The sequence below is a fragment of the Callithrix jacchus genome, chromosome 8 (assembly GCF_049354715.1).
Source record: "Callithrix jacchus isolate 240 chromosome 8, calJac240_pri, whole genome shotgun sequence".
In the NCBI taxonomy this organism is placed as follows: domain Eukaryota; kingdom Metazoa; phylum Chordata; class Mammalia; order Primates; family Cebidae; genus Callithrix; species Callithrix jacchus.
The window spans coordinates 98,087,329-98,113,706 of record NC_133509.1 but is presented as its reverse complement, the minus strand read 5'-3'; the positions used below and the strand labels follow the sequence as shown (position 1 = coordinate 98,113,706).

At 39.6% G+C, this 26,378-nt stretch overlaps 1 protein-coding gene across 4 annotated transcripts in view; it reads left to right on the top strand.

Annotated features, from left to right (window-relative positions):
- PPP2R5E (protein phosphatase 2 regulatory subunit B'epsilon) overlaps positions 1-26,378 on the top strand; it is a 165,833-nt gene that overhangs the window by 126,763 nt on the left and 12,692 nt on the right. For all 4 annotated transcript variants that reach the window (XM_054240013.2, XM_009006144.5, XM_054240014.2 and 1 more), the window contains exons 6-11: positions 16,445-16,575; positions 17,261-17,320; positions 18,629-18,737; positions 20,476-20,529; positions 20,634-20,684; positions 23,121-23,240. In XM_054240013.2, coding sequence (XP_054095988.1) covers positions 16,445-16,575; positions 17,261-17,320; positions 18,629-18,737; positions 20,476-20,529; positions 20,634-20,684; positions 23,121-23,240 — 525 coding nt within the window. The remainder of the gene's footprint in view (positions 1-16,444; positions 16,576-17,260; positions 17,321-18,628; positions 18,738-20,475; positions 20,530-20,633; positions 20,685-23,120; positions 23,241-26,378) is intronic.

Sequence of the window (26,378 nt, the reverse complement as noted above, 5' to 3'; positions counted from 1 at the left end):
TATTCTAGTTCTTTAGTCTAGTGAATTAGTCTCCTTTGAGACGCTTTTTCAGTGAAGAGAAGTCGTATGTCCAGGCAGCTTGTTCCATTTTTGTTAGGAAGTTCTTTTTTATGTCGAACCTCTCTATACCTTGTACCTTTTGTCCTTATTCTCCCCAGAATAATTTCTTAGTGTATCTCTAGCCCAGACATAACCTTTCAGGTCTTAGAACATAGCCGTTTTGTTCACCCTTTGACTTTTTCTCTACAACAGTGTTTGCAATTCAAATGCTCATAGCCTCACTCATAGTAGGTCTGAAAGCCAGGGGTCAGACAATAGGATGTAGACTGGTTCCTTTTAAATGGGGCTTTGCCTTCCGCTCTTCATTAAGTTATCCCCAGACTTTTCTCCCCGCCAACCCCCAAGATAAACAGAAATCCAGATTCTTATGTGAAGTTTTCTGGTATTACTAAAATCCTGTACAGAATGAACTAGCCCATTTGCCTTCTGAATCTAGCCTACCAGCTGTCTATGCATTTTCTCCTGCAGACCGAGTTCTTGGTTCTGTCAAGCTTTTCTCATTTGTTAGTTTTGAAGCCTTCAGTATCTTCTGGATGTGTCCATTGGTCTTCTAATATGACATCTATATCTGAACAGAATACCCTGAGCCTGATCAGCTTAGAGTTGACTTTTTCATTCCTTTGTCTGGACTCTAAGTTTTTTCTTAAATAAAAAGTCTCATGAGCATATCTTGCTATAGCATGACATTGCCAACTTATGTTAAACTTGTGGTTATAGCTGGCTTCTAATTGAGCTTTCTGCATATTGCTGCAAGTTTCTCTTCTTTTTTCTTTTTTAAACAAACAGGGCCTTGCTATGTTGCCTGGGTTGGGCTCAAGCGATCCACCTCAGTCTTCCAAGTAGCTGAAACTACAGGTGTCTACCACCATGCCTGGCTTTCCTATTGTTTCACAGTTTGCTTTTTAATCTCAGTGTAGGACTTGGCATGTGTTCCTGTGGAATCGTTTATCCCTGATTCATGTCTACCTTACTCACTGTGTCTTCCGTCTTTATGACATCTGTAACCTAAATATGCTACCTAAGTCACTGATTAAAATTGTTTAACTAGGATAAAATACTACCTATTGGGTACACTGTACACTATTGTATATGGGTACACTGAAAGCCCAGACTTCACCACCATCCATGTATTGGTCCATTTTGTGTTGTTTTAAAGGAATTCTTGTGGCTGGGTATTTTATTGAAGAAAAGAGGTTTATTTGGTTCACGATTTTGCAGACTGTACAAGAAGCATTGCCCTAGCATCTGCTTCTAGTGAGGGCCTCAGGAAGCTTATAGTCATGGTGGCAGGCAAAGGGGGAGCATGTATGACATGATGAGGGAAGAACAAGCCAGAGGGGGCGGAGATGGCCAGGCTTTTTTTTTTTTCAAACAACCAAATCTCACAGTAACTAATAGAGCGAGAACTCATTCATGAATCAAGTACAGCCCCAAGCCATTCATGAGGGATCACCCCCATGATCCAGATACCTTGCACTAGGCCCCACCTCCAACACTGGGGATCACATTTCAATACGAGATTTGGAGGGAACAAAAACCAAACTGTATCAATGCAGTATATCTGTGTAACACCACCACACTTGTGGGTGGGCCTCTAGGGCTTGAGGAATTGATGCTAATATTTTACCCCATTATTCCTCATCTCACTCCATCCTCCTCCTTTTTCCCGCCATGAATTAGTGGTCCTTGAATTGACAGGTCCTTCCAACCTCTGCATTCTGCAGTCAGGTATTTTTCACACCCCTGCTTGTTCCAGCATTTTTCTAAACTCCACAGTCTCCCATGGTGCCACCTGGTCTTAATGTGTTTCTCTCATGACATGGAAACCTTCATCCCTTTCCTTTTGACAAATCAGGATGACATTTACCCTGTTTCTTTTCTTTGGGCAGATTTCTATTTTCTGTGGATTTTCAATGATCTCAAAAAGGAATCTTGGTAATCTCAGTTTAAAATTTCTTTCTTCAGTTAGAAAGAATTTATTGTATACATGAGATTTCAACTTATTTTCTGTATCAGCTGAATATGTTCTTTGCTGTTTCCTCTGTCAGTGAATACAAAAGCAGAATAGCAGTTGAGCTATTTTGCTATGATGTAGTGGAAAGTTAGGAAGCTTCAGGCTTGAATCCTGACTCCCTATGTATTTCAGGAGCTGAGAATGTGAGCTGTACGGTTAGAAGAAACTGCATACAAATGCTGGCTTCTCTGCCTACTTGTAGTATGACTTTCAGCAAGTTTGTACCCCTGTTGTCTAAGCCTGATTTCCTCATTCATGACATGGGATAACAGGATAAAGGAGATACTGTTAAGTAAAATCGGAGACACCTCAAAATTGACTGTTGTGAAATCTCCTCAGTTCACTTGGCAGTGTGGATACAAAGACAGGATCCCTGCCTTCAGTCTTAAACAGATGACTGAAAACTTTGGGCAGATTATTGCCTACTCTGAGCCTCAGTGTTCTTTTCTATTAAGTGACATTAAGAGTTACCTGTCACACGAGTCACAGCAAGTAGGCTTCTTATGAGATAAAATGAGATGACTTGTAAAAATGTCTACTGGTACCACCTATGGGGCATAGTAGCTGCTCATTAAATACTAATTCACTCTTTTCATATCCCCCTCATATATTATCTGCTCACCTTGATAGATCGTATTATTTTTCTTGATTCCAATGTTAATTTTATTTTTATTTATTTATTTTTTTGAGACAGAGTCTTGCTCTGTTGCCCAGGCTGGAGTGCAGAGGTGTGATTTAAGCTCACTGCAACCTCCATCTCCCAGGTCAAGTGATTCTTGTGCCTCAGCCACCTGAGTAGCTGTGATTGCAGATGTGCACCACCACATCTAGCTAATTTTTCTATTTTAGTAGAGACGTCATTTTGCCATGTTGGCCAGGCTGCTCTTAAACTCTTGACCTAAAGTGATCCGCCCACCTTGGCCTCCCACAGTGCTGGCAGTACAGGTATGAGTCATTGTGCCTGGCTTCCAATATTAATTTTAAAATCTTCACTTTTTGAAGTAGAATTTTTTAAATGTATATGACACTTAAGGCTTGAAAATGCAGAAATGTAGCATATTCCTAGATGGGAAGACTCACCATCAGAAAGATGTCTATATAATCTCTAAATTATTTGTATATTAGTGCAGTTCTAATTAAAATTACAGTTGTTTTAAAAACTTGAAATGTTTAGAGTTCATGAAATAAATTTTTGAAAAAGATGACTAATGATATGGTACTTTACTTATTAAATAATATAACGTACTACAAAGGTAAATGAATTAAAACAGTATGGCATTGAAACAGGTGAATGGAACGTAATAAGGCCTTAGGTGGAGATGACCCTTCTAAGTGTGCCATAAAACCCATAAGAAGATGTACCAAATGAATGAATGAGTGAATGAATGAATGACTATATACACACATACATTAAATTGGCATAATTGTCCTGAAGAGGAAACGAATAATATTCTGTCAACTTAAATTTACACCCAGCAGTTCCATGAGACATAATCAGATATGTACAGAAGATATATGTACAAAGATAATGTACCATTGTTAATAATTATTAGAAGATTGGAAAATAACTTTAAAGTTCCTTAGTAGAAGGTAATTGAACTGTAAACATTTGTATAGTGAAATATTCATCAGTTAGCAAAAGAATGTGATAGACCTACTTGTGATCTTTTTTGTTTTTTACCTGTACATGTCAAGGAACATGATCTATTTTTAAGTGAAACATGCATTATTATAGTACAGTATAATTGTTGAGCCTGTATCTATTATTTTTGGGAAAAGTAATGTTGGTATTTTTGTCTTAGTACTTTTGTGCTGCTTTAACAAAATACCTGAGACTGGGTAATTTATCAAGAACAGAAGTATATTTCTTACAGTTCTGGAGGCTGGGAAGTCCAAGATCAAGGTGCTGGCATCTAGTGAGTGCCATCTTACTGTGTGCCCCCTCACATGGTAGAAGGTGGAAGGACGAGAGAGAGTGAACCTATGTCCCAAATCCCCTTTTATAGTGGCATTAATTTATGAGGGCAGAGCCCTTATGACCTCAATACCTACCAAAAGGCCTTACCTCCCAAAACTGTTTCATTGAGGATTAACTTTCTGTCACAGGAATTCTGGGGGACACATTCAGACTATAACAATATACATCAACAATTTTGAAAGGAGTTCTACCAAATTATTGTGAATTGACTGGAAGGGGTTGATTATGTGTGATGATCTTCACTTCCTATTTTTTTTAGATATCTCTGTTTTTTACATTTAAAAAATAATGAGCATACATGTTATAATCAATAAGAATAAATTTCATCTACAAGTACATTCTCATTTTATTGCCTTGCATTTTTCATAAACCTCAGCTGATTTTGTGCATTAACCTTCCTAAGACTATTTTTGTAGGATAGCAGCATTCTTTTATGCCCAGTATTCTTTGCTTCCTTCCTTTCAGCATTTGTATCTACCCCTTTAAAATCTGAAGCTTAAAAGAAAGCTTCCTGTGTTGCCTCAAGAGCCTTTTTCAATACCTTGAGTTTTTCTTCCTCATCAGGAAGCTGTATAGATTGGTGGTTAAGTATACAGATGGATTTGAGTTCGGGCTCTTTCATTTTTTTGTGTTTGACCTTGGACAAGTGACATAACTACCCTGTGCCTCAGTTTCCTCATCTAGAAAGTAGATGCAAAATATCCATAATATAATCACATTGTAAGGTTGTTGTGGAGATTTAACGACTAGATACCTATACAAGGTCTCAGAACTATTCCCTACACATGGTTCATATTCAGTAAACTTTATGCTGGTGCTGTCACTCATATTTTTATTAGGATTCGTTCTTGTTTTGAGAACTTTCTTAAGCTGTGTTTTCTTTAATAGTTTCAATCCATGAAATTATATAGTGTTAGCTTGTCATGTCTTACCTAGCACATTGTGTATTGCTTGAAATCCAACTCTTATTCTAAAAATCACTGGTATCCTTTGGACTCTATATGCATGGTTCTTCCCAGGCTGTTGGGTTCTCTTAAGATGGTACATGTGTCTCCTGTGTCTCCAGATTCCCTTCACTTCCACTTTGCCAGTTGATTTCCTTCTATCAGTGTTGGACATAAATGTTAGGAACAAAATAATACATGAAAACCAGGGGTAGCACATTTAAATCTTTGCAGAGGACAGACAAATGGTCCATAATGAAGTTGTGTGGGTATGACCAAAGGAGTGATGGAAACTGTGGTGATTTAGAGAGCTTGGATGGATCCTGCTGCCAGTGGTGATTTAGAGGGCTTAGATCTTGCTGCCAGTCCACTGCCGTTAACTGTTGGTCTCTAGGTAAGTGAGCCAAGTATTGCTAGATCTTTTGGTTTTTCAAGAGAAGCTGGAAATCCCTGTTTTGGTAGGGCCAGATGAAACAGTCTGTTATTTTTCATTCAAGAGTTTTGAATGTTTTTGTTTGAAGGGTTTTATTGTTTTTTATTGAAGAATAGTATGACTGACTCACTTGAATTTCATTGTGATTTTTATTAAATCTAGATTTACATAACCTTTTGCATTTTTTGTACTCATTTAAGTGTTTACATAAGAAAGCTGTTAGAGATTTATCAAAGATAGTTCATTGCATAGTGCACTTTTGTCTGTGGTAATGTTGATTTTAGACTTAAGTAACTTGGTAAACTGCCTTCTAGAGCTATGAGTATGTAGACTTGCCTAGGCTTATGGAACAATTTTGTCTGTTCCCAATAAAGATAATTTTCATCTGTATTGGAATGGTTGGGAAAATGGTTTCTTAATGATCCCTCAACGCCTTCTTTAGACCCAAATGAATTGCCAAACCTTGGATTATTTCATTGGTTGGATTATTGTGGCAAGAGTTTAGTAATGTATTTCTAAAGATTGCTTTCAACTACTCTCCAAATCTGAAAAGCAGTCAGTGGTTGCTAAGAGACATACTATTCAAGTATCCCCATAAACGTATGTACTGCTGGAGATTGCTATTTAGTAATTTGTACTTCACATTTGCTGTTATATTTAGCTGAAAGGTGCTGTAATTATCATGTAAATTATGCAATCATGCAAATCATTCAGCCTGTCCTTAAAAGTGACCTTTTGTTATTGTGTTTTTAAAAACTCAAGACAAATCGGACATGACACAAACCAACCTGTTAAAAAAAATGTTAGTTCTAAACTGAAATAAATTCCATGAGTCCTTGAATCTCAACTCCAATACAAAGAACTATTTTCCATACAAGTTTCTTGAATATGTCAAAATGTTTTCATTTCCTTCTCACAGCCTATAGCCAATAAGAGTTTAGAGCATTTGTTTCTACCTGGAATTTTACCAGATAGCCATTACCAATTACCAGTTAATAGCAGATCACCTCATCCTGTCCTGTCCAGTGTGTACCTCGTGCAGTTACACTGGGCCCCGTGCTTAGAAGGGCCCTGTGCTCTGTTTAGTGCTCTGCTTTTGCTGTCTTGAGTTCTTAATACTTTTGGAGCAAGGAGCACTGTATGTTCATTTTGCACTAGGCCCCACAAAATATGTAGCTAGTCCCTGCCTGCTTCCCACTGAGTGCATCATTATTTAGCACAATAGCTGTTTCTTGAATTGCTGACCAAATTGGCTGTCTTAAAAATTTAAATCACAAGGTTGTCTTGAAATAGAATGCCCAAGGAGGGAAAAATGGACTTCTTTAGTTTGTGGAAAGAATGCCTGAAATTAGGAGGAAAGTAAAAGTGTGTGACTTGGTGGAGTTGTTCATATTTGTATGCCTTACACTTTGGAAAGTTTTATATTGAATTTCTGTAGGAGTCTTGGAGTCAGAATTGCCAGAAGCTTGTGATGGTAACCTTTTGATCCCTTGTCCCCATCGTCCTTTCTCAGTGGTTGCCCCATAGCTTCATTTCATATAGTGCATCCTTTGAGTTCTTCTGATTATTGGAGTCAGACCACCTTTGGCTCTGGTTTCTTCGTTCTGGGCTGTTTCTTCGTATTTGGTCAAGGCGAAAGTATTAGGAAGATAGTTTTTGGATAGTAGGATAAAGTTGCAAACAAAGCCAGAAATGTGGATATCTGAATTTAGTGCTCTGTGACACTTTGGATGAAAACATTTAGAAAACCAGTTTTATCTGTTATCTACTTGACTATTTCTGATGTTCTTTAAAACTCTTACTCTACATGGAATAGGGCAGGGTAATTACTTCTTTATTGTAGCAGAGAGTAACTGGGGTTTTTTCTTGAAATCTTTCGTTCTTAATGACTTTCAAAAATAGTTTTGATAATGTCTACTTTTAAAATTCTAATATGTTCATCTGGCTTTTAATGAAAAATGGCAGTCTCTTACCTCATATTTCTCCAAACCAGAGTCCTGTTTTCTGGAGGTAATCACACGCAAGTCTTCCAGTTGTTTCAATATATTTATCTCCATATTTCTAAACAGCATGCTTATACTGCTATGTTTCAACTTGTCATTTTAGATTTTATGTCTGTTGACTTCCTACTGTAAGCCATGATGTATCTCCCACTATAAATCCCTGTCTGCATCTAGTATTATACCTGAATGAATCAAATGATAGATTAGTACTGTTGTATACATGTTGTTCATTCCAAGGCATGTAATTACATTTCTTTTCTTGTATAGTTGCCTTATTTTTTTCTTGCTTTCCTGTGTATTCATCATGAGTGTATCCCTTGATTCTCTGAGAATACCATATAGCCCTTCTCAGTATGGCCCATACATCAGCTGGTCTATCAGTTCCTTTTTTTTCTTAGAGACCTTCTTCCTGGTCATCCTGCTCTAATTGGCACTGGTTGCTTGCTCTGGGCCATCTACATGGTCATCCCAGCACTTCCCTTTGCTGCCCTTCTAGACTGTGTCTTTGCTTGTTTAGTTTCCTCTCTGTCATTTTGGTGGAACATATTTTCTAGATTCTTCCTAAGAAAGCATGAATGGGATGTAAATGTTCTGAGATTACTTGTCTGAAAAATGTCTTTATTCTGTCTACATTTTTTTTTTGAGATGGACTCTCACTTTGTCTCCCAAGCTGGGGTGCAGTGGCACAATCTTGGCTCACCGCAACCTCCAGCTGCTGGGATTACAGCAGCCACCAAGCCTGGCCTGCTGACATACTTGATTGACATTTTGGCTAGGTGTAAATGTGGAACACATGCTTTACCAGTTGTTTTAAGGAATTGATCCATTGTTTTCCAGCTTCCAGTGTTGGAATTAAGAAGACCTGTGCCCCAGCCTTATCCTTTTTAATGACGTGTTTTCCTTGTATGTTCTTTGAGATCTTCTCTCTGTCCACATCTGGAAACTGATGTGCTTTGCTGTGGGTTTTTTGTTCGTTTGTTGTGCAGCACACTTAATGGGCTATGTCTATATTGACAGTCATGACTTATTTTTCCCCCTGGAAATTGATTGAATTATTCCTTAGATAATTTCCTTCTCTTCCTTTTCTATTTTTCTGTCTCCATATCTCTCTGGATTGCCATTATGTATTGGATCTTCTTGTTTTTAAAATTTTTTTCATATATTATCTCTGTTTTTTGGTTATAAGTTCATTTGCTCATTTTAGTGTTCTAGTGCTTCTGCTAAAATTTTTATTTCTGTTATGTGTTGAACCTCTAAAAGCTTTTTAAATATTCCCTGGCCAGGCACAGTGGCTCAAGCCTGTAATCCCAGCACTTTGGGGGGCCGAGGCGGGTGGATCACAAGGTCAGGAGATTGAGACCATCCTGGCCAACATGGTGAAATCTCATCTCTACTAAAAATACAGAAAAATTAGCTGGGCGTGGTGGTGCACGCCTATAATCCCAGCTACTCTGGAGGCTGAGGCAGGAGAATTTGCTGGAACCCAGGAGGTAGACATTGCAGTGAGCTGAGATCACACCACTGTACTACAGCCTGGGCGACAGTTTGAGATTCCATCTCAGAGAAAAAAGAAAATTTCCTGAATATCGACCTGAATAATAGCACTCTTTTATTTCAGGGATCCAGCATATTTGTTTATCTTTACGGATGTTATAGTTTCCTTTTTTGCAAATTTTTTGGTATTCCGAGCATTGTGCTTTTTTCCTCTGAGTTCCTTAAAATTGTTTGTTGTGGTCTTTTATGTTAAAATAGCTGGTAATCTTTGGCTTCATAGTCATAATTACATGTTAGTCTGCCAAAAAGCTGATTAGTACTTGTGTATGTTTCTGTGTGCACATGTGTGTGTTCATATTTGCATGGTGACACTTGGCAACTGGTGACTTTCATTGGCATAACTGGTCAGGGACCTTGTCATTTTGTTAGGACACCCTCAGCTGTTAATATAGCTGTAAGTCTTTCCTCTTGAGTCTGTCAGTTTCTTCCAAAAGGGACTTTCTGATGTTCTGACTCGCAGAATTGGGCGCCAGGTCAGGGAGGAAACCTGGCAAATATGTCACTTTCAGGTATGCAGTTTTATTTCATCCCATCATTTCCAATAAGTGCTTTACTTTTAACATGTATGATGTCTCCAGAACTAGATACTTACTCTTTCTCTCCAGACTTACATTGTAAATCATCAGTACACTACATGGGATAGGGATCTGGGGGGTTGTCTACAGACTTTTAACCAGTCGTCCCATTTTTAGCTATTTCTCACACCCTTACCATCAAATATATCTGGTGCCTTCAGTTTTTTAAGCCTTTTAAGGGTTCTGTGGTGTGAACTGGCCTGCTTCTTGTTGGCTTTCCTCCCTGCTCGCGGAATGGAAAAACACTTAGCAGACTGGAAAAAGAGGAAACCTAAGATAGTTACCTCTTGTCATCCACTTCCATCTTTGAGAAGTCTACAAATAAGTGTACATTTTCTCTCCAGTCCTCTCTATGCTGAGGCTTTCTTCCACTCTTATTCTTTCACTGTCATTTTAGGGAGGATTCAAGAGGAGAGAGGTTCAATCCCCCTTCCTAGCTGGAAGACCCCTATGAGTGCTTTTTCATTTCACTCTTCTCATTTCATTGTAGATTTATAAAGTTCAAAGAAAGGTTGTTTGGCTAAACCACTATGTGGATTATCCCTGTTTTTTAGCTTCAAGAAGGCTGGTTTTTGTAAACCTGGTTAGTATGTTGACAGGTCTGTATTTGTTCTGTTATCACCTTGGAAATGCTCCAGCTTCTTCACTTCTTTTCTTTGGCCACAAGCTGTCTGTTATATTACAGATGGCACAGTCCACTTAGGCATTTACAGGTGTGGGATTATATTTCTCTTTTGTGTATGGGAGTGATTAGGACTATAGATATGACTAAGCACACTCATATTATTTTGTTTTGGAAATCAGAGCTCATCCTACTCCTCCTTTTTTTTGGCCTGTGCACTGTTCTATTTCTGTCTCATACATCATAAAATCATCAAAAGCATGTTCTACAGAGAAGCAGAAAAATAGTTTAATACTGCAATTCATCTTTCTTTCTAATAGAACATGATATATTTAATATTTGTGGCTTTGTAAATATCTAAAGTTAGGGACCTGGTAATGCATTTTCTTTGAGAGCCTAATGAAAACACTAGTGAAACATTTCTTGCTTAATTATTATGTATTCATTAAACTCATGAACAGGATACAGGGAAAGTTGATTAAAGTTTTGCTGATATTACACATCCTGAAACCGTCTCTTATGTTGGTTACAAGTTATTCATTAAAACCCTTTGAAACTCTTAAAAGTAGAAACCAAATTAAAAAATAAAACTCACAAGGTTAATTATTTCAATTAGCCTTGGAATGGGAATGGGTGGTTGGGTGGACTGGGTGGGTGGATTTGAGATCTTCTATCATTTGGAACATGTTATCGTTAAAGAGAATCTGTATGGGGCCTTTTTTGCTAGTTGGGGCCATATCCCTTTCTTTCCTAGATAGAATATTTTCCTTTGGAAATGTATTAACTTACCCATTGCCTCCCCTGGTGGGCTCCAGAATTGTTCAGCAATGTATATGTCTAGCAATGAGGACAATCACTGGCACATAGAAAGAATTCAGTACATATCTATTTATTGTATTGCTGAATGGGCGGAGAGATATAGTTAATAATATCTTCTGTTTGGATAGTCTGCTAGTAAAAGCATGTACTATTGAAGCTGTGGGGAGCACTCTTATACCCCTTCTAACTCCTCATTTCTTCATGGGTCAGCCTGGATGTCACTTCCTTTAGAAGCCTTCCCTGATCACTCCACTTCTTCCAAATACAGTAGATGTGTCTACTGTAATTATACAGCATCCTGAACTACCTAACATGCTGTTTATTTAGTTGTTTGTATTCCCCATTAGAATAGGCTCTGAGAAAGCAAAGACTGTATCTGTCTTGCTTATCATTGTTATCCCTGAAAGCTCGCCCACTGGCTGGCTCTTAATAAGCACACCATAAATATTTACTTGAAATACTCATTCTTAAAATGATTGAATGAATAAATGATAGATGGATGGTTGATGGCATTGTATAGCTAAAAATTGTGTCCTGTCTCACTGCCTATTTTTGAAGACGGACCTTTAGTTTGTGTTTCTTGCTGTGTTTAATGGTCCATTTTTTTGTCCATAACTCTTATTCAAAGTAAAACACCAAACAAAAGCACATTCAGTTACTGACCACGAAGTTATTATTCTGCTGTCAGTTTCAACTTCATGTCTTAATCACCTCAGGTCAAGCTTACATATGTCTCAATAGCTTTTTTGATAACGATGGCAGTCTAATTTGTGTGCTATGTGCTCTTGAAATGTTTTGCCATAAAGACACTAGAACTGAATTTTGCTTTATTGGAATGATGATGAATGTAAAAAAAAAAAAACAAAACAAAAAACCAACAACTCAGTAACATTCAAACTGATTTCCAAGTTTGTTCTTCAGCCAGAGGAACATGCCCACTGACTTTTTTTTAAAGGTAGCAGATTTATTATGTTGGAATTCATACACCATAACATTTACCATTTTAAAGTTTCCAGTGTAGTGGTTTTTAATATATTTACAGAGTCATGTAGCCATCACCACATTGTCATTGCAGGACATTTTTATCATCCCCCAAAGAAATCCAGACCCATTAGTAGTCACCCCCATTCTACTTTCTGTTGCTATGGATTTGCCTGTTCTTGATATTTCATGTAAATAGAGTTGTACATTGTATGGCCTTCTGTATCTGGTTTCTTTTACTTAGCATGATGTTTGAAAGATTGATTCATGTTGTAACATGGATCAGTACTTCATTCCTTTTTATGGCTGAATAATATTCCTTGACATCACATTTTGTTTATCGGTTGATGGATAATTTGGGTTGTTTCAGTTTTTAGCTATTAGGAATATTGTGCCCATGAACATCTGTGTACAAGTTTTTGTGTGGACATGTGTTTCATTTCTGTTGGATATATACCTGAAAGTGTATTGCGTAGTCATATAGTAACTAGTAATGTAGTACTCTGTGGGAGATCTGAGAAACTGCCAAGCTGTTTTCCAAAATAGCTGCACCATTTACATTCTTACCAACAATGTATGAGGGTTCCAGTTTCTCCATATTCTCACCAGCACTTTTTATTATCCCTCTTTTTCATTGTAGCCGTCCAATGAGTGGTATCTCCTCATTGGCTGGGTTTTCTTTTCTTTTCTTTTCTTTTCTTTTCTTTTCTTTTCTTTTCTTTTCTTCTTTTCTTTTCTTTTCTTTTCTTTTCTCTTCTCTTTTTTCTCTTTTCTCTCTTTTCTTTTCTTTTTCTTTTTCTTTTTCTTTTCTTTCTTTTCTTTTCTTTTATTTCTTTTCCTCCCAAGACCTGGTCTTGCTCTGTTGTGCAGCCTAGAGTGCAGTTGCGCCATCTTGGCTCATTGCAACCTCTGCTTCTTGGGTTCAAGCAATTCTCCTGCCTCAGCCTCCCAAGTAGCTAGGATTACAGGCATGCACAAGCATGCCTGGCTAACTTTTGTATTTTTAGTGGAGACTGGGTTTCACCATGTTGGTCAGGCTGATCTCAAACCCGTGACCTCGTCATCCGCCCGCTTCAGGCTCCCAAAGCGTAGGATTACAGGTGTGAGCCAAGGTTTGGTTTTCTGTAATGGTCAATAAAATCGAGCACTTTTCATGTGTTTATTGGCTAATTGTATACTTTCTTTGCAATTTAGCTATTAAATAAAAATCTTTTGTCCATTTTTAAACTGGGTTATTTGTCTTCTTATTGTTGAGCTTTAAAAGTTCTTTTTTGTTGTTTGTTTTTGTTTTTGAGACAGAGTCTTTCTCTGCCGCTCAGGCTGGAGTGCAATGGCACCATCACGGCTCAATGCAGCCTTGACCTCCTGGGGCCCAGGTGATCCTCCCACTTGAGCCTCCCAAGTACCTGGGACTATAGGCATGTGTCACTAAGCCTAGCTAATTTTTTAATATTTTTGTAGAGAAAGGATTTTGCCATGTTGCCAAGGCTGCTGTTGAACTCCTGGGCACAAGCAATCCATCTGCCTCTTGTCTCCCAAAGTGCTGGGATTGTAGGTGTAAGCCACCATGCCCAGCCTAAAAGTTATTTATATAGTGTCGATACTAGTCCGTTATCAGACATAGGGTTTATAAATACAGTTGGCCCTTGAACAGTACAGAGGTTCGGGGTACTGAACCCCTGAGCAGTTGAAAATTATATGTATAACTTGACTCCCCAGAAACTTAGCTACAAATAGCTTACTGTTGACAGGAAGCCTTACTGATGACATAAACAGTTGACTAACACATATTTTGTATGTTATCTGTATTATGTACTGTGTTCTTACAATAAAGCAAGCTAGAGAAAAGAAAATGTTAAGAAAATCATAAATAAGAGAAAATACATTTCTGTTTATTAACTGGAGGTAGGATCCTTGTGTTCTTCATATTGAGAAGACTGAGGAGGGGGGAAGAAGAGGAAGGGTTGGTCTTGCTGTTTTGGGGGAACAAGAGTGGAAGTTTTTTTTTTTTTTAGATGGAGTCTCACTCTGTCACCCAGGCTAGAGTGCAGTGGTGTGATCTCGGCTCACTGCAACCTCTGCCTCCTAGCTAGGTTCAAGCGATTCTCCTGCTTCAGCCTCCCAAGTAGCTAGGATTACAGGGACCTATCACCACACCCAGCTAATTATTGTAATTTTAGTAGAGAGAGGATTTCACTCTGTTGGCCAGGCTGATCTCGAACTCCTGACCTCAAGTGAACTGCTCCCAAAGTGTTGGGATTACAGGGGTGAGCCACCAGGCCTGGCCAAGAGTGGAAGAAAATTTGCATGTAAGTGAACTTGCACAGTTCAAACCTGTGTTGTGCAGGGTCAGCCATATCTCCTCCCAGTATATGGGTTCTCGTTTTACTTTCTTGCTGGTGTCCTTTGAAGCATGAATGTTTTCAGTTTTGGTGAAGTCTAATTTATTTGTTTGTTGCTTATGGTTTGGGGTCATATGTAAGAAGTTTCACCTAGTCTAGGATTATGAAGATTTATTCTTCTCATTGTTTTATAATGTAGCTCTTAATTATAGGTTGATTGTGCGTTTTGAGTTAATTTGAGTGTATGTTGTAAGTTAGAGGTTCAGCGTACTCTTTTGGATGTGGATATCCTGTTGCTCCGGCACCATTTGTTGAAAATACTGTTCTTTCCCCATTGAAATGACTTGGCATTCTGGTTGAAAATCAGTTGACCATAAATGTGAGGCTTATTTTTGGACTCTCAGTTCTATTCCATTAATCTGTATGTCTGTCTTTATGCCAGTACCCCACGGTCTTGATTACTGTATTTTGCACTAAGTTTTGAAATTGAGAAATGTGAATCTTCCAACTTCTGTTACCCTCAAGAATATTTTGGCTCTTCTGGGTCTCTTTCATTTCCATGTAAATTTTAGGATCAACTTGTCAATGATAAAAAAACAAAGCAGCTGGAATTTTTGAGAGAGATTGAGTTGAATCTGTTGTGCCCACTGGCATTTGGCCAAGACTTCAGCTTGTTACCTCTTTTGGACTAGTTGCGTGGACCTCATTTTAGCACATAGATGTGATGTTATCAGGGTTTGGTTATTAACTTTAGATTACAAATGTTTGGGAACTTAAAAATGTTATTCACAGCCAGGCGCAGTGGTTCACGCCTATAAATAATCCCAGCACTTTGGGAGGTTGAGGTGGGTGGATCACCTGAAGTCAGGAGTTTGAGACCAGCCTGAGCAGTATGATGAAATCCATCTGTACTAAAAATACAAAAAATTAGCTGGGCGTGGTGGCAGGTGCCTGTAGTTTAGCTACTTGGGAGGTTGAGACAGGAGAATTGCTTGCTTGAACCTGGGAGGTGGAGGTTGCGGTTGGCTGAGATTGTGCCACTGCACTCCAGCCGGTGACAGAGCAAGACTCCATCTCACACACACACAAAGAATAAAATTTTATTCACCTATAACATACATACAGAAATAATCAGTATTCATTTCAATGACTATTTGCAGAGTGAACACACCTACATAATAGGAGTCCAGATCTAAAAAGGAACATTGCCAGTATCGAGGACTTTTTGATGTTTGCATTGATTCATTCAGATTTTTTCATTTTCCTGTATGTTCTAGTAGAGTTGAAGACTTGTTGTTTTTTTCTTTTTCTTAAAAAAAAAAAAAAAAGTCTTACTCTGTCACCCAGGCTGGAGTGCAATGGTGTGATCTCAGCTCACTTTAGCCTCCACCTCCTGGGTTCAGGTGATTCTCCTGCCTCAGCCTCCTGAGTAGCTGGGATTACAGGTGCCCATCACCACAGCCAGCTCATTTTTATATTTTTAGTATAGACAGGTTTTCACCATGTTGGTCAGGTTGGTCTAAACTCATGACCTCGGGTATTCCACCTGCCTCAGCTTCCCCAAGTGCTGGGATTAGAGATATGAGCCACCATGCCCAGTTGGCTTATTTTACCTGTATATTTGGAACATCAGTAGGTAGCATAGTGCGTGGTTGAGATCATAGACTTTGGGCCTCAGCTGCTGGGGTTTAAATTCTAGCTTTACCACCTATTAGGTGTGAGACTGTAGGCACATTCCTTAACCCTTATGTGCTCCAGTTTCCTCATCTGTGCAGACAGATGAGACAGATGGAGACAAAACTACCTCATCGGGAGGATTAATAAATAGATTGCTTGGAAAATTGCCTGATGATCGCAGTAAGTGCCATATGTATATTAGCTATTATTCATATTATCACTTTGATTGTTGTTTTGTATTTGTATTTCTTCAGTAGAATATAAGCTCCTTGTCTTACTTGTTTATCATGGTAAGCCCAAAGACTAGCACTCTGCCTGGCACGTAATAGATACTCAACACATTTTAGAGAAAGGAAGGAGGGGATTTTAAATAATAGATAGAATTCCTAAATCCTTTTCTAAAACTGCCTTTGACAGCTATACTGTCTTTCATTTACAACAGCTTCTGGAGCTATTTGACAGCGAAGACCCTCGGGAACGGGACTACTTAAAAACAGTTTTACACAGAATTTACGGCAAGTTTCTTGGTCTTAGAGCATTTATCCGAAAACAGATTAACAATATTTTTCTAAGGTAAGTGGAGGGTGATGGAGGAAGAAGGAGAAGCAAAGTTGATGTTTTTATGAAAGTATTAAGTAAATCACAAATATCTGAAAACAGTATACTGACTTATCTTTCTCCCTTTTTGCCTTCTTCTCCTGTTCTCACTCCCTCCTCTCTTCTCCCCCTCTTCTTCTCCTCCCTCTCATTTCCTCCTCCTCTTCCTCTTTTCCTCTTCCTCCTTCCCCTCCTCCCCTCCCGCTCCTTTTTCTCTTCCCCTCCTCTCCTCCTACACTCCCCTGCCTCCTCCCTCTCCCCTGCTCTCCTCCTCCCCCATCTCCTCCTCTCCTCTTCCTCTCTTCTTCCCTCTCCTCCTCCTCCTCCTCCTTTTTCCTTTCTTCTCCCCTCTCCTCCTCCTTTCTTTCCCCCCTCTTCTGCTCTTCCCTCCCCTCCTATTCTCTTTCCTGCCTCCTCCTACTGTCTTCCCCTTCCTCCTTCCTCTCCTCCTGTCTTCCCCCTCTTCTCTTCCTCTTTTTCTCCTCTCCACCTCCTTCTCCTTCCCCCTCTTCTTTCTTCCTTTCTTCTCTTATTCTCTTTTCTCCCTCTCCTCCTCCCTCTCTCTCTTCCCCCCTCCTCCTTCCCCGCTCTGCTTCTCCTCTCCTCCTCCCCCCTCTCTTTTTCTCCTCACCTCCTTTCTCCTCCTATTCTCTTTTTTCAGGTTTGTTTATGAAACAGAACACTTCAATGGTGTAGCTGAACTGCTGGAAATATTAGGAAGGTGAGCACTTATTTCTAATTGCTAATCTCAGGTGAATATTATTTTAAAAAGTAGATTCAGGTAGCACTGAGATGCTCACCTAGCTCTCTTGCTGTATATACATTAGGTCTCTCTCATTTGTGCCTGTTAGCCTGTTTTCTAATTGACTCTACAAGACATGATTTCATGTTCCTTTTGTTCCACAATTATGCATTGCCAGTTCCACTGAAATGACGGAAAGAGCTGATAGTTCATTCATTACTACAAAGATGATATATCTAACTGTGATCAGGCCCGTTACTCCAAAACATCTCATTCTCATTAGTCTCTAGGCCATCTGGTCCTTTGCCTTATCTGTTGAAAGCAAGTATGTAATAAATTGGAAAGATTGCCATTTTCAAAGGAGTTGTGTATCCAGGTATAGTCCTTGAACAGCTGCTGCCTGGAGTAGTGGAATGAATTGGAAAGAGCTATGGTGTAAGTTTCCACACACAAGGGAGGCGAATGTAGCTGAATGATGTGATTACTTAATCTTTTCTCCTAATATGTGGAGAAAGGGAAGGTGGAGTCACATGACTTTCTTCTGGTGACTTCCCTAGGCTGGGCAGAGGTTTCAGGAATGAAAAGGAATGATGTCTGGAAATGGAAAAGGTCATATTTAAGGAGGAAGCAAGCAAGGCAGCCATTATTTAGAGAAGGAAAAGGGAGGGAAAATAAAGGGTCTTGATAAAGAGCTTTTGGAAACTATCTGACTAATTTTAGGAGCACAGCCCTTGTTGGATGATCAGAAGCAGATTTTCTTCTCTTAAATTTTATTCCAACTTACTGTATTCTGTGAAGTCATTAAGAAATCCTGGCTGGGCGAGGTGGCTCACGCCTATTATCTCAGCACTTTGGGAGGCCGAGGTGGGCAGATCACTTGAGGCCGGGAGTTCCAGACCAGTCTGGACAACATGGTGAAATACCACCCATCTCTAAAATACAAATAAATGCAAATAATAATAATACAAAAAAAAATTAACCAGGCATGGTGGCGTGTGCCTGTAATCCCAGCTACTTGGGAGGCTGAGGCATGGCAGTCGACTGAATCCCGGAGGTGGAGGTTGCAGTGAGCTGAGATTGGGCCACTGCACTTCCAGCCTGGGTGATACAGCAAGACTCTCTCTCAGGAAAAAAAAAAAAAAAGAAATCCTGAATGCCACTGGGGTGAGTAGTCTGCTGTTTTGTACAAACAGACTGATTAAGTTTAATTAATATCATAAGAACAGTTTGTTTCAGTTTAACTCGTTGTGGTAACATTGCTAATTTGCGTCTCTTTTTTCTCCCTAGTATTATCAATGGCTTTGCTTTACCTCTTAAGGCAGAACACAAACAGTTTCTGGTGAAAGTGTTGATCCCCTTACATACTGTCAGGAGCTTATCACTCTTCCACGCTCAGGTAGGAGGATTTTGTACAACTACTTTTAGAAGCAAAATAAAAAATTTGCAAACTCATTGTTTTATTTGATAGTGATATAGCCTTTATTTCTGAAGGAGAGAGACTTGTTAAAGCTTAAAATACTCCCAGAGGGTAATAAACGTGTATTTTTTTTCTATGCACCATATAATCATGGAAATATTTGTAAAGTGGGAGGTCATTTCATTTTACAGAGGACTTAGATGACTTGGCCGAGTGCACACAATAACATATTGAACGTATTACGTATAATAAAATGTACAGGAGCTTATCAGATATAGATATGGGGACCTATATAATGATTTTTTAATGTTCTTAAATACTTCGTTCCATCTTCCTTTGCATTAGTCTATCGGTTGCTCTTTTGGCCTCCTCTTCTAGGTCACTCACCATGTCTTTATCACTTTCTACACACAGACACTCTCACAAGTAAACAAATCAATCAGTAGTTTCACATCTTTTTCTTTTTTTTCAAGCCTTCATCACTGTAAAAAGCATACTCTGTCTTGCCCCCCGTTCTGATTTTTGTGATAACAGCCTTGCATGGTCACCATATCATTGGGGGTAGATAAATTATTGGGTAGCATTTTAAATTTTGGATAGGAAAATTTAAAATACTACTAGATTCTTACTCCCTCTTCCCCTCATTGGGAAGGTTTGAGTTTGCATAAAAACGTAACCCATTTTTCTAAGGCGTGTTCCTCTTTAAATGTGAAATCTGTATTTCAAGGAAAACTTAGTCCATACATTTCTAATTTAGAACACCATCAAAATATTCTTTTGCAAGGGTGGTTTTCTTGTCCAAGAATCTTTACATTTATAAATCTTGCCTTTGGTTTTTGAAATAGTGTATCATATTTCATAATTATTATTTTTAAAAATCTTACTTAGATATGTTAGTACAACTTTTATATTTCTCCAGGTTCTAACTGGCAGGTGCAACCTTTTATCTCCTCTTGAAACTGCCTTAGTTTGCATTTCAGGCAATTGGTGAAGTTTTTCTTAAGTGCTTACTTCCCGTAGAGGACTATTGTGGAACCATGGTAAAACCCAGTACTGTTGAAATTAGCAAAGCGAGAAAGGAGGCCCCTGAGATTGTAGCTCAAAGTATATGAGGTGAGATAATTCCACAATATGCTGAGTGTGGTGTCTCACCTCTGCTTTTCATTAGCTGCATACTTCATGTCCTAATACTCTTTTGAGACTGAGTTTTGTGCTTGTTGCCCAGGCTGGAGTGCAATGGTATGATCTCGGCTCACTGCAACCTCTGCCTTCTGGGTTCAAGTGATTCTCCTTCCTCAGCCTTCCAAGTAGCTGGGATGACAGGCATGCACTACCACGCCCAGCTAATTTTGTATTTTTAGTAGAGACGGGTTTCTCCATGTTGGTCAGGCTGGTCTTGAACCCCTGACTTCAGGTGATCTGCCCACATCATCCTCCCAAAGTGCTGGGGTTACAGGCATGAGCCGCTGCTCCCAGCCCTAATACTCTTTTTTAAAAAAAAGTTCTCCTGGAGCCATATTAATATTAGTCTTTGGCTTGAAAAAGTAGCTTCTTGTTTTGCTTTACATAGATTTTATTTTTATGATAATCAAAATGAATTGAATGTGAAGTTATTAAAACCAATCTGGAAACCTTTGAGGAAGTTTTAATGGTATATCTTTTGAGCCCTTATTATATAGAATTTAAAATTTTGCCTTTTATTTTATTTTTTACTCAGCTGGCATATTGTATAGTACAGTTTCTGGAGAAAGATCCTTCACTCACAGAACCAGTAAGTCTTTTTTCCATGATTTCAGAAACTTCAGAAAAAATTACCTTTCCCAGAAGTATATGTGAAAAATTAAATGCCATTTGTTTTTCTTCTTTTCGTTTTAGGTTATTAGGGGCTTAATGAAATTTTGGCCTAAAACATGTAGTCAAAAAGAGGTACGTGTTTACTGTGAGAGAGTGTTCATAGCTTACTAAGTATTTTGCTGAGTGCCAAGCATTGGACTAAGCATGTATAAAATTGCATCGCCTCATTTAAACCTCACTGTAACTCTATAAGGCATGGCTGTCAAAACTTTTGTTTTACTAGTTATGAAACTATAGAGAGGTTAAATAGCCTGCCCCAGTACTCTGAGGAAGTACAGATGATTAGGCCAGAACTCGCCTCCCTGACTCCCAAATCCTGGGTTTTTATTCACTGTGTTGTTCAGCCTCAGGTAAGCCCAGGCCAGTCCCCAGTCATGTGTCCAGTTGTCTAGCTTTGTTGATGTTCCCTTCCTAGTGGACTCCTTCATAATATGAAGGTTTTGCTGTCACTATAGATAGCTGCTAGGGCAGCCTGCCCAAATACTCACTTTAAAGCATAGTATATAGGTAGCTCTTACTGTGTGTCATCTTTTTTTTGGAGACAGAGTCTCACTTTGTCACCAGGCTGGAATATAGTGGCCTGATCTCAGCTCACTGTAACTTCCGCCTCCTGGGTTTAAGTGATTCTCCTGCCTCAGCCTCCTGAGTAGCTGGGATTATGGGTGTGCACCACTACAGCCAGCTAATTTTTGTATTTTAAGTAGAGATGGGGTTTCATCATGTTGACTAGAATGGTCTCGATCTCTTGACCTTGTGATCCACACACCTCAGCCTTTCAAAGTGCTGGGATTACAGGAGGGAGCCACTGTGCCTGGCCATCTTTTTTTTTTTTTAAATTTTTTAAGGCGGCATTTCACCCTGTTTTCCAGGCTGGAGTGCAGTGGTGCAATCTCAGCTCACTACAACCTCTGCCTCCCGGGTTCAAGCGATTCTTTTGCCTCAGCCTCCTGAGTAGCTGGAACTAAAGGCACATGACACCATACCTAGCTAATTTTTTTGGTATTTTTAGTAGACATGGGATTTCACTATGTTGCCCACACTCGTCTTTAACTCCTGACCTTGTGATCTGCCCACCTCGGCCTCCCAAAGTGCTGGGATTACAGGTGTGAGCCACCTTGCCTGGCCTGTGTCATCTTAAAATAGACTACAGACCTTTAGTTTCAGTCGTTCACAAATGACCCTGGAGGTTTCAGACCCACAATCATTTGTAGCTTTGCTGAGAACTCACCGGGCATGTACTACTTTGTGAGGTTGTTATAGGATAGTGAGTGAATTTCTTAGCGGCAGGTAAGCATAACTGAGCACCAGATCTGCAGTCACTCGCTGGAAGGTTAGCAAACGTGGAAAATGGCTCAGAAAAAAAAGATCAGCTGTTAGTTTTATATTTGGTTAAAATTTTGGGAGAAATTCTGTATGCATATTAAAAAACGGCAAGGGTCTACTATATTTTACTTTTAGCAGAAATGCCTTCCTTTTCAAACCAGCCTCAATTCTCCAAACCCTATTTTAATTTCAGAAATTCATTTAATTTAAAATCTGTTAGGTAAAAATTGAACTGTTCATTGCTACTCAGATAAACCTCAAAATGTGAAGGCATTGTCATTTTTCATATTTTGATTGCTCGCTTAATTTTTTTTTCAAAGTATTTTTTTATAGCTAAATAGGTAAGCTGGTTTTTTATTTCTCTGTCATTTTCCCATCGTATTTAAAACAATTGACTCTAGCGTGGATTTGGCTCCATATGGTGATCCAATGGTGATCTAAAAGCTCTGTTGAGGCACATGATGCTGAGGCCACAAGATTCACTATGCTCTGTGGAGAGCAAGAGTGTGTGTGTGTGTGTGTGTGTGTGTGTGTATGTGTGTGTGTGTTGAGAATGAGTCAGTGCATGCTCATGGGTTTCAGGTAGCATCTGCATGTGGGTGAGTCTGCTCATTGTGTTTCTTGAACTTTTTGGTGTATTAACGAGTACATTCTAGAGGAGCATTGAGCATGTAGCAGGGGCTATAAATATTTGGCAAATGACCACATTAGAACTTTTGCTCTTCTGTGAGGAGGGCCATTTTCTCATTGTGTGTGTGTGTGTGTTTTACGTATTGTGGAAAGAGAGCTGTGTTACTAGTAATAAAGTGGAAAGTCCTACGGGTTCAGTTTTCCTTCGCAGGGGCTGGCGCAGTATGTGAGTGTCCCTTGTTCTTGTAGTATACATAGCAAATAGAGTATTTTCTCCAAGTATGTCTAATCATATTTTCAATGCTGAAGGGAACTTGCTCTTAACAAGTGCCCTGTGGTGAATTCTTTGTGGAATGAACATCTTCTAACATGGGATAATGCATGGTTCATTTATGTTTGGTTCTTTTTTTTTTTTTCCTGCATGCACTTAGGGCATATATGTTTGGTTTTATGTGTAAATTTTTCTTAAAATAATCCAGACTCTTATTAAACCTCCTTGTTATTGTGGATTTTTCATGGTATGCCTCACATCTTGTGTTTTGCTTGTACTTACAGGTCATGTTCCTTGGGGAACTGGAAGAAATATTGGATGTGATTGAACCTTCACAATTTGTTAAAATCCAAGAACCTTTGTTTAAACAAATTGCCAAGTGTGTATCTAGCCCCCATTTTCAGGTTAGTAGTAAAGAGGACATGAGCCAGGGAGCTTGAGTTATTTTGGTTAAATTGTATTTGTTTTGAAAGCAATGTAGTGGACAACAGCTACCTGTTGTTTATTTGCTGTTTCCTCACATGATAATAATTTTTTTTTTTTTTGAGATGGAGTCTTGCTTTGTTGCCCAGGCTGGAGTGCAGTGGAATGATCTTGGTTCACTGCAACCTCCGCCTCCCAGGTTCAAGCGATTCTCCTGGCTCAGCCTCCCAAGTTGATGGAACTACACGTGCCACCACGCCCAGCAATTTTTTTTTTTTTTTTAAGTAGAGACGGGGTTTCCCGTGTTAGCCAGGATAGTCTCAATCTCCTGACCTTGTGATCCACCCACTTTGGCCTCCCAAAGTGCTGGCGTCCCAAAGTGCTCATGCCTGTGTGTGAGCCACTGCGCCCAGCCCTCATGATAATAATTTTAACAGTAGCCACCTTACCTTGAGCACCTGCTACCAAACAGCCATGGTAATGGTGGTTTCTCTCCAGTAACTTTAATTCTCCTGACACCCTGGAAGGAGGGCTTTGTGTGTTTTATAGATGTACAGATGTGAACACTGAAGCTTAAAGTAGTCAAAGTATTTCAAGTAAATTCCTAAATAAGTGGGCTGGTGGGGTCTCTAGTATGTAAGAGAGAATGCTAAGTAATGTTTAAGAGGAAAAGGAGAAAACCTAATACTTTACCTACATTATTTATAAATGTCCCATTATCCTCTGAAGCTTTGCTAGATTAAAAAACAAAAAACAAAAAACGAAGCTCAGAGAACAATTTGCTATAAGTCCCAAGTTAATAGAGGGTAGAGTCAAATTTTGATCTTTGGTGTAGCTTCTGCTCAAGCCAGTGACCTTCCCATGGCACTGCTCTGCCTCCTCGTGGCCACTCAGGAACAACGCTTTTCTTTCTTGGGGCCATGGCTGCAGTGCTGTGGAACCCACAGAGGAGGGAAGAAGGGTAGATTGAGGGTTACCAAGCATGTTAGGTTTGAACATTAGGCTGCATCACCTCAGGGCCCTATCATAAACCTAGACTCTGCCTTTGATTGGAAGAGATTGTTCAGATTGCAGTTCTTAGCACAGAACTATACATCTAATGGTGTCCTTGGATGGTGGACTTTTCCCCTAAGTTGTCATTATGCTGCATAGTTAGAGACATTGGTTGCTGCCCTTGTTTTGATTTCTGACCAAAAGACATGTTAATATCTGAAAGCAGTGACCTTATGGCAGTCTAGCAGTTGTACCTCAAAGCAAGAATAAAGAAGGTAGAAACCGTGACAAGCTTGGATCAAAATGGAGAAATTACAGAATAGTATATAGGTGTTTGATACCACCCAGGGCCTTTACTGCTCACACATCGGATTGTTTACCTTATTTTTCAGTTTTCAGCAGGACATTTGACATTTCCTGGAAGTCAAGGAACAAGTATCTTTTTAAAAATAAGCATTACCAGAAAGGCCTAAGTGATACTCAGAAGCTTAGAAAAGAGAGGCCATGTCTTGGTCAGCTCGGGCTGCTATAACACAACACCATAGACTGACGATTTAAACGACGTTTATATTCTCACAGTCCTGGAGGCCGGAAGTTTGAGATCAGGGTCTCAGCGTGGTTGCTTTCTGTGAGATCCTGCTTTCTGGCACGCAGATGGCCCTCTTCTTGCCGTGTACTCATATGGCCTTTCCTGGCATGTACATACAGAGAGAGGCAATCTCACTCTCCTCTTCTTATAAGGCCCCCAGTCTTATCTGGTTAGGACCCCACCCTGTGAGCTCATGTAACCTTCATTACCTCCTAAAAGTCTTATGTCCAAATATAGTCACATTGGGAGTTAGGACTAAAACATGAATTGTGGAGGGGCCACAGTTCATTTTATGGCAGAAAGAAAAAAGAATTTTAAATTATTTGACAGAAGTAAAATTGAGAACAAAGGGAAGAGGCCCTTGTTTATTTATTAAGTGTTCATTAATAAATATTTGCTGGCTTATCCACAAATATTTATTAATGAATTTGCTGGTTCATCCATTTATTGAGTGGCCACCCTGTGTAGCCAGATGCTTATCATTGTTTGCCTCAGGTGTGGCATTAGGATCTGAGGTCTGCATGCTGGTGACACTGCCTCTGTGTGCAGAAGGACAGTGGATCCCAGGAAAGTAGTGGTTCTGTCCTGTTGTCAGACACAGTAATTTTTAACTTTGCATAAACAACACCTTTCCTCTTTAAGGGGCTGGATGCCTACTTCTGTAAGTGGTTTTACATATTAAAATAGATATATAAGAGATTAAGGAACTTGTTAGAGTTAAATGGCACGTAAATATTGAACTCTGGAGGAATGTTCAAAGAGACCATGGCAGGATGCTAGTATAGAAGGAGGCAGCTGGGATTTTTCCTCCAACCAGTTATATGTTCAGAACAGCCGCATTCTTATTCTTTCTTTTCTCCCTCTCCTTGCCTCCTGCTTTATCTGGTTTCAGCTGCCTCATTTGCTTTGATGGTTCCCAAACACATTGTCCTCCTCCATGCCTCTGCCCTCCTTTCCTTAATGCCCTCTACCTTGGAATGCCCTTTCCTTTATCCTTCGAAGCCCAGCTTAAATGCCCCTTGCCTATGTTACCTAACTTATTTCCTTCCTTCCTTCCTTCCTTCCTTCCTTCCTTCCTTCCTTCCTTCCTTCCTTCCTTCCTTCCTTCCTTCCTCCCTCCCTCCCTCCCTCCCTCCCTCCCTCCCTCCCTCCCTCCTCCCTTCCTTCCTCTCTCTCTCTCTCTCTCTCTCTCTCTCTCTCTCTCTCTCTCTCTCTCTCCTTCCTCTTCTTCTTGAGATGGAGTCTCACTGAGTCACCCAGGCTGGAGTGCAGTGGTACAATCTCGGTTCACTGCTGCACCTGCCTCCTGGGTTTAAGTGATTCTCGTGCTTCAGCCTCTTGAGTAGCTGGGACCACAGGCGTACTCCACCATGCCCAGCTAATTTTTATATTTTTAGTAGAGATGGGGGTTTCACCTTGTTGGCCAGACTGGTTTCAAACTCCAGACTCAAATGATCCACCCACCTTGGCCTCCCAAAGTGCTGGGATTACAGGCATGAGCCACTGCACCCAGCCCCACCTATGTTACATTTTTCTG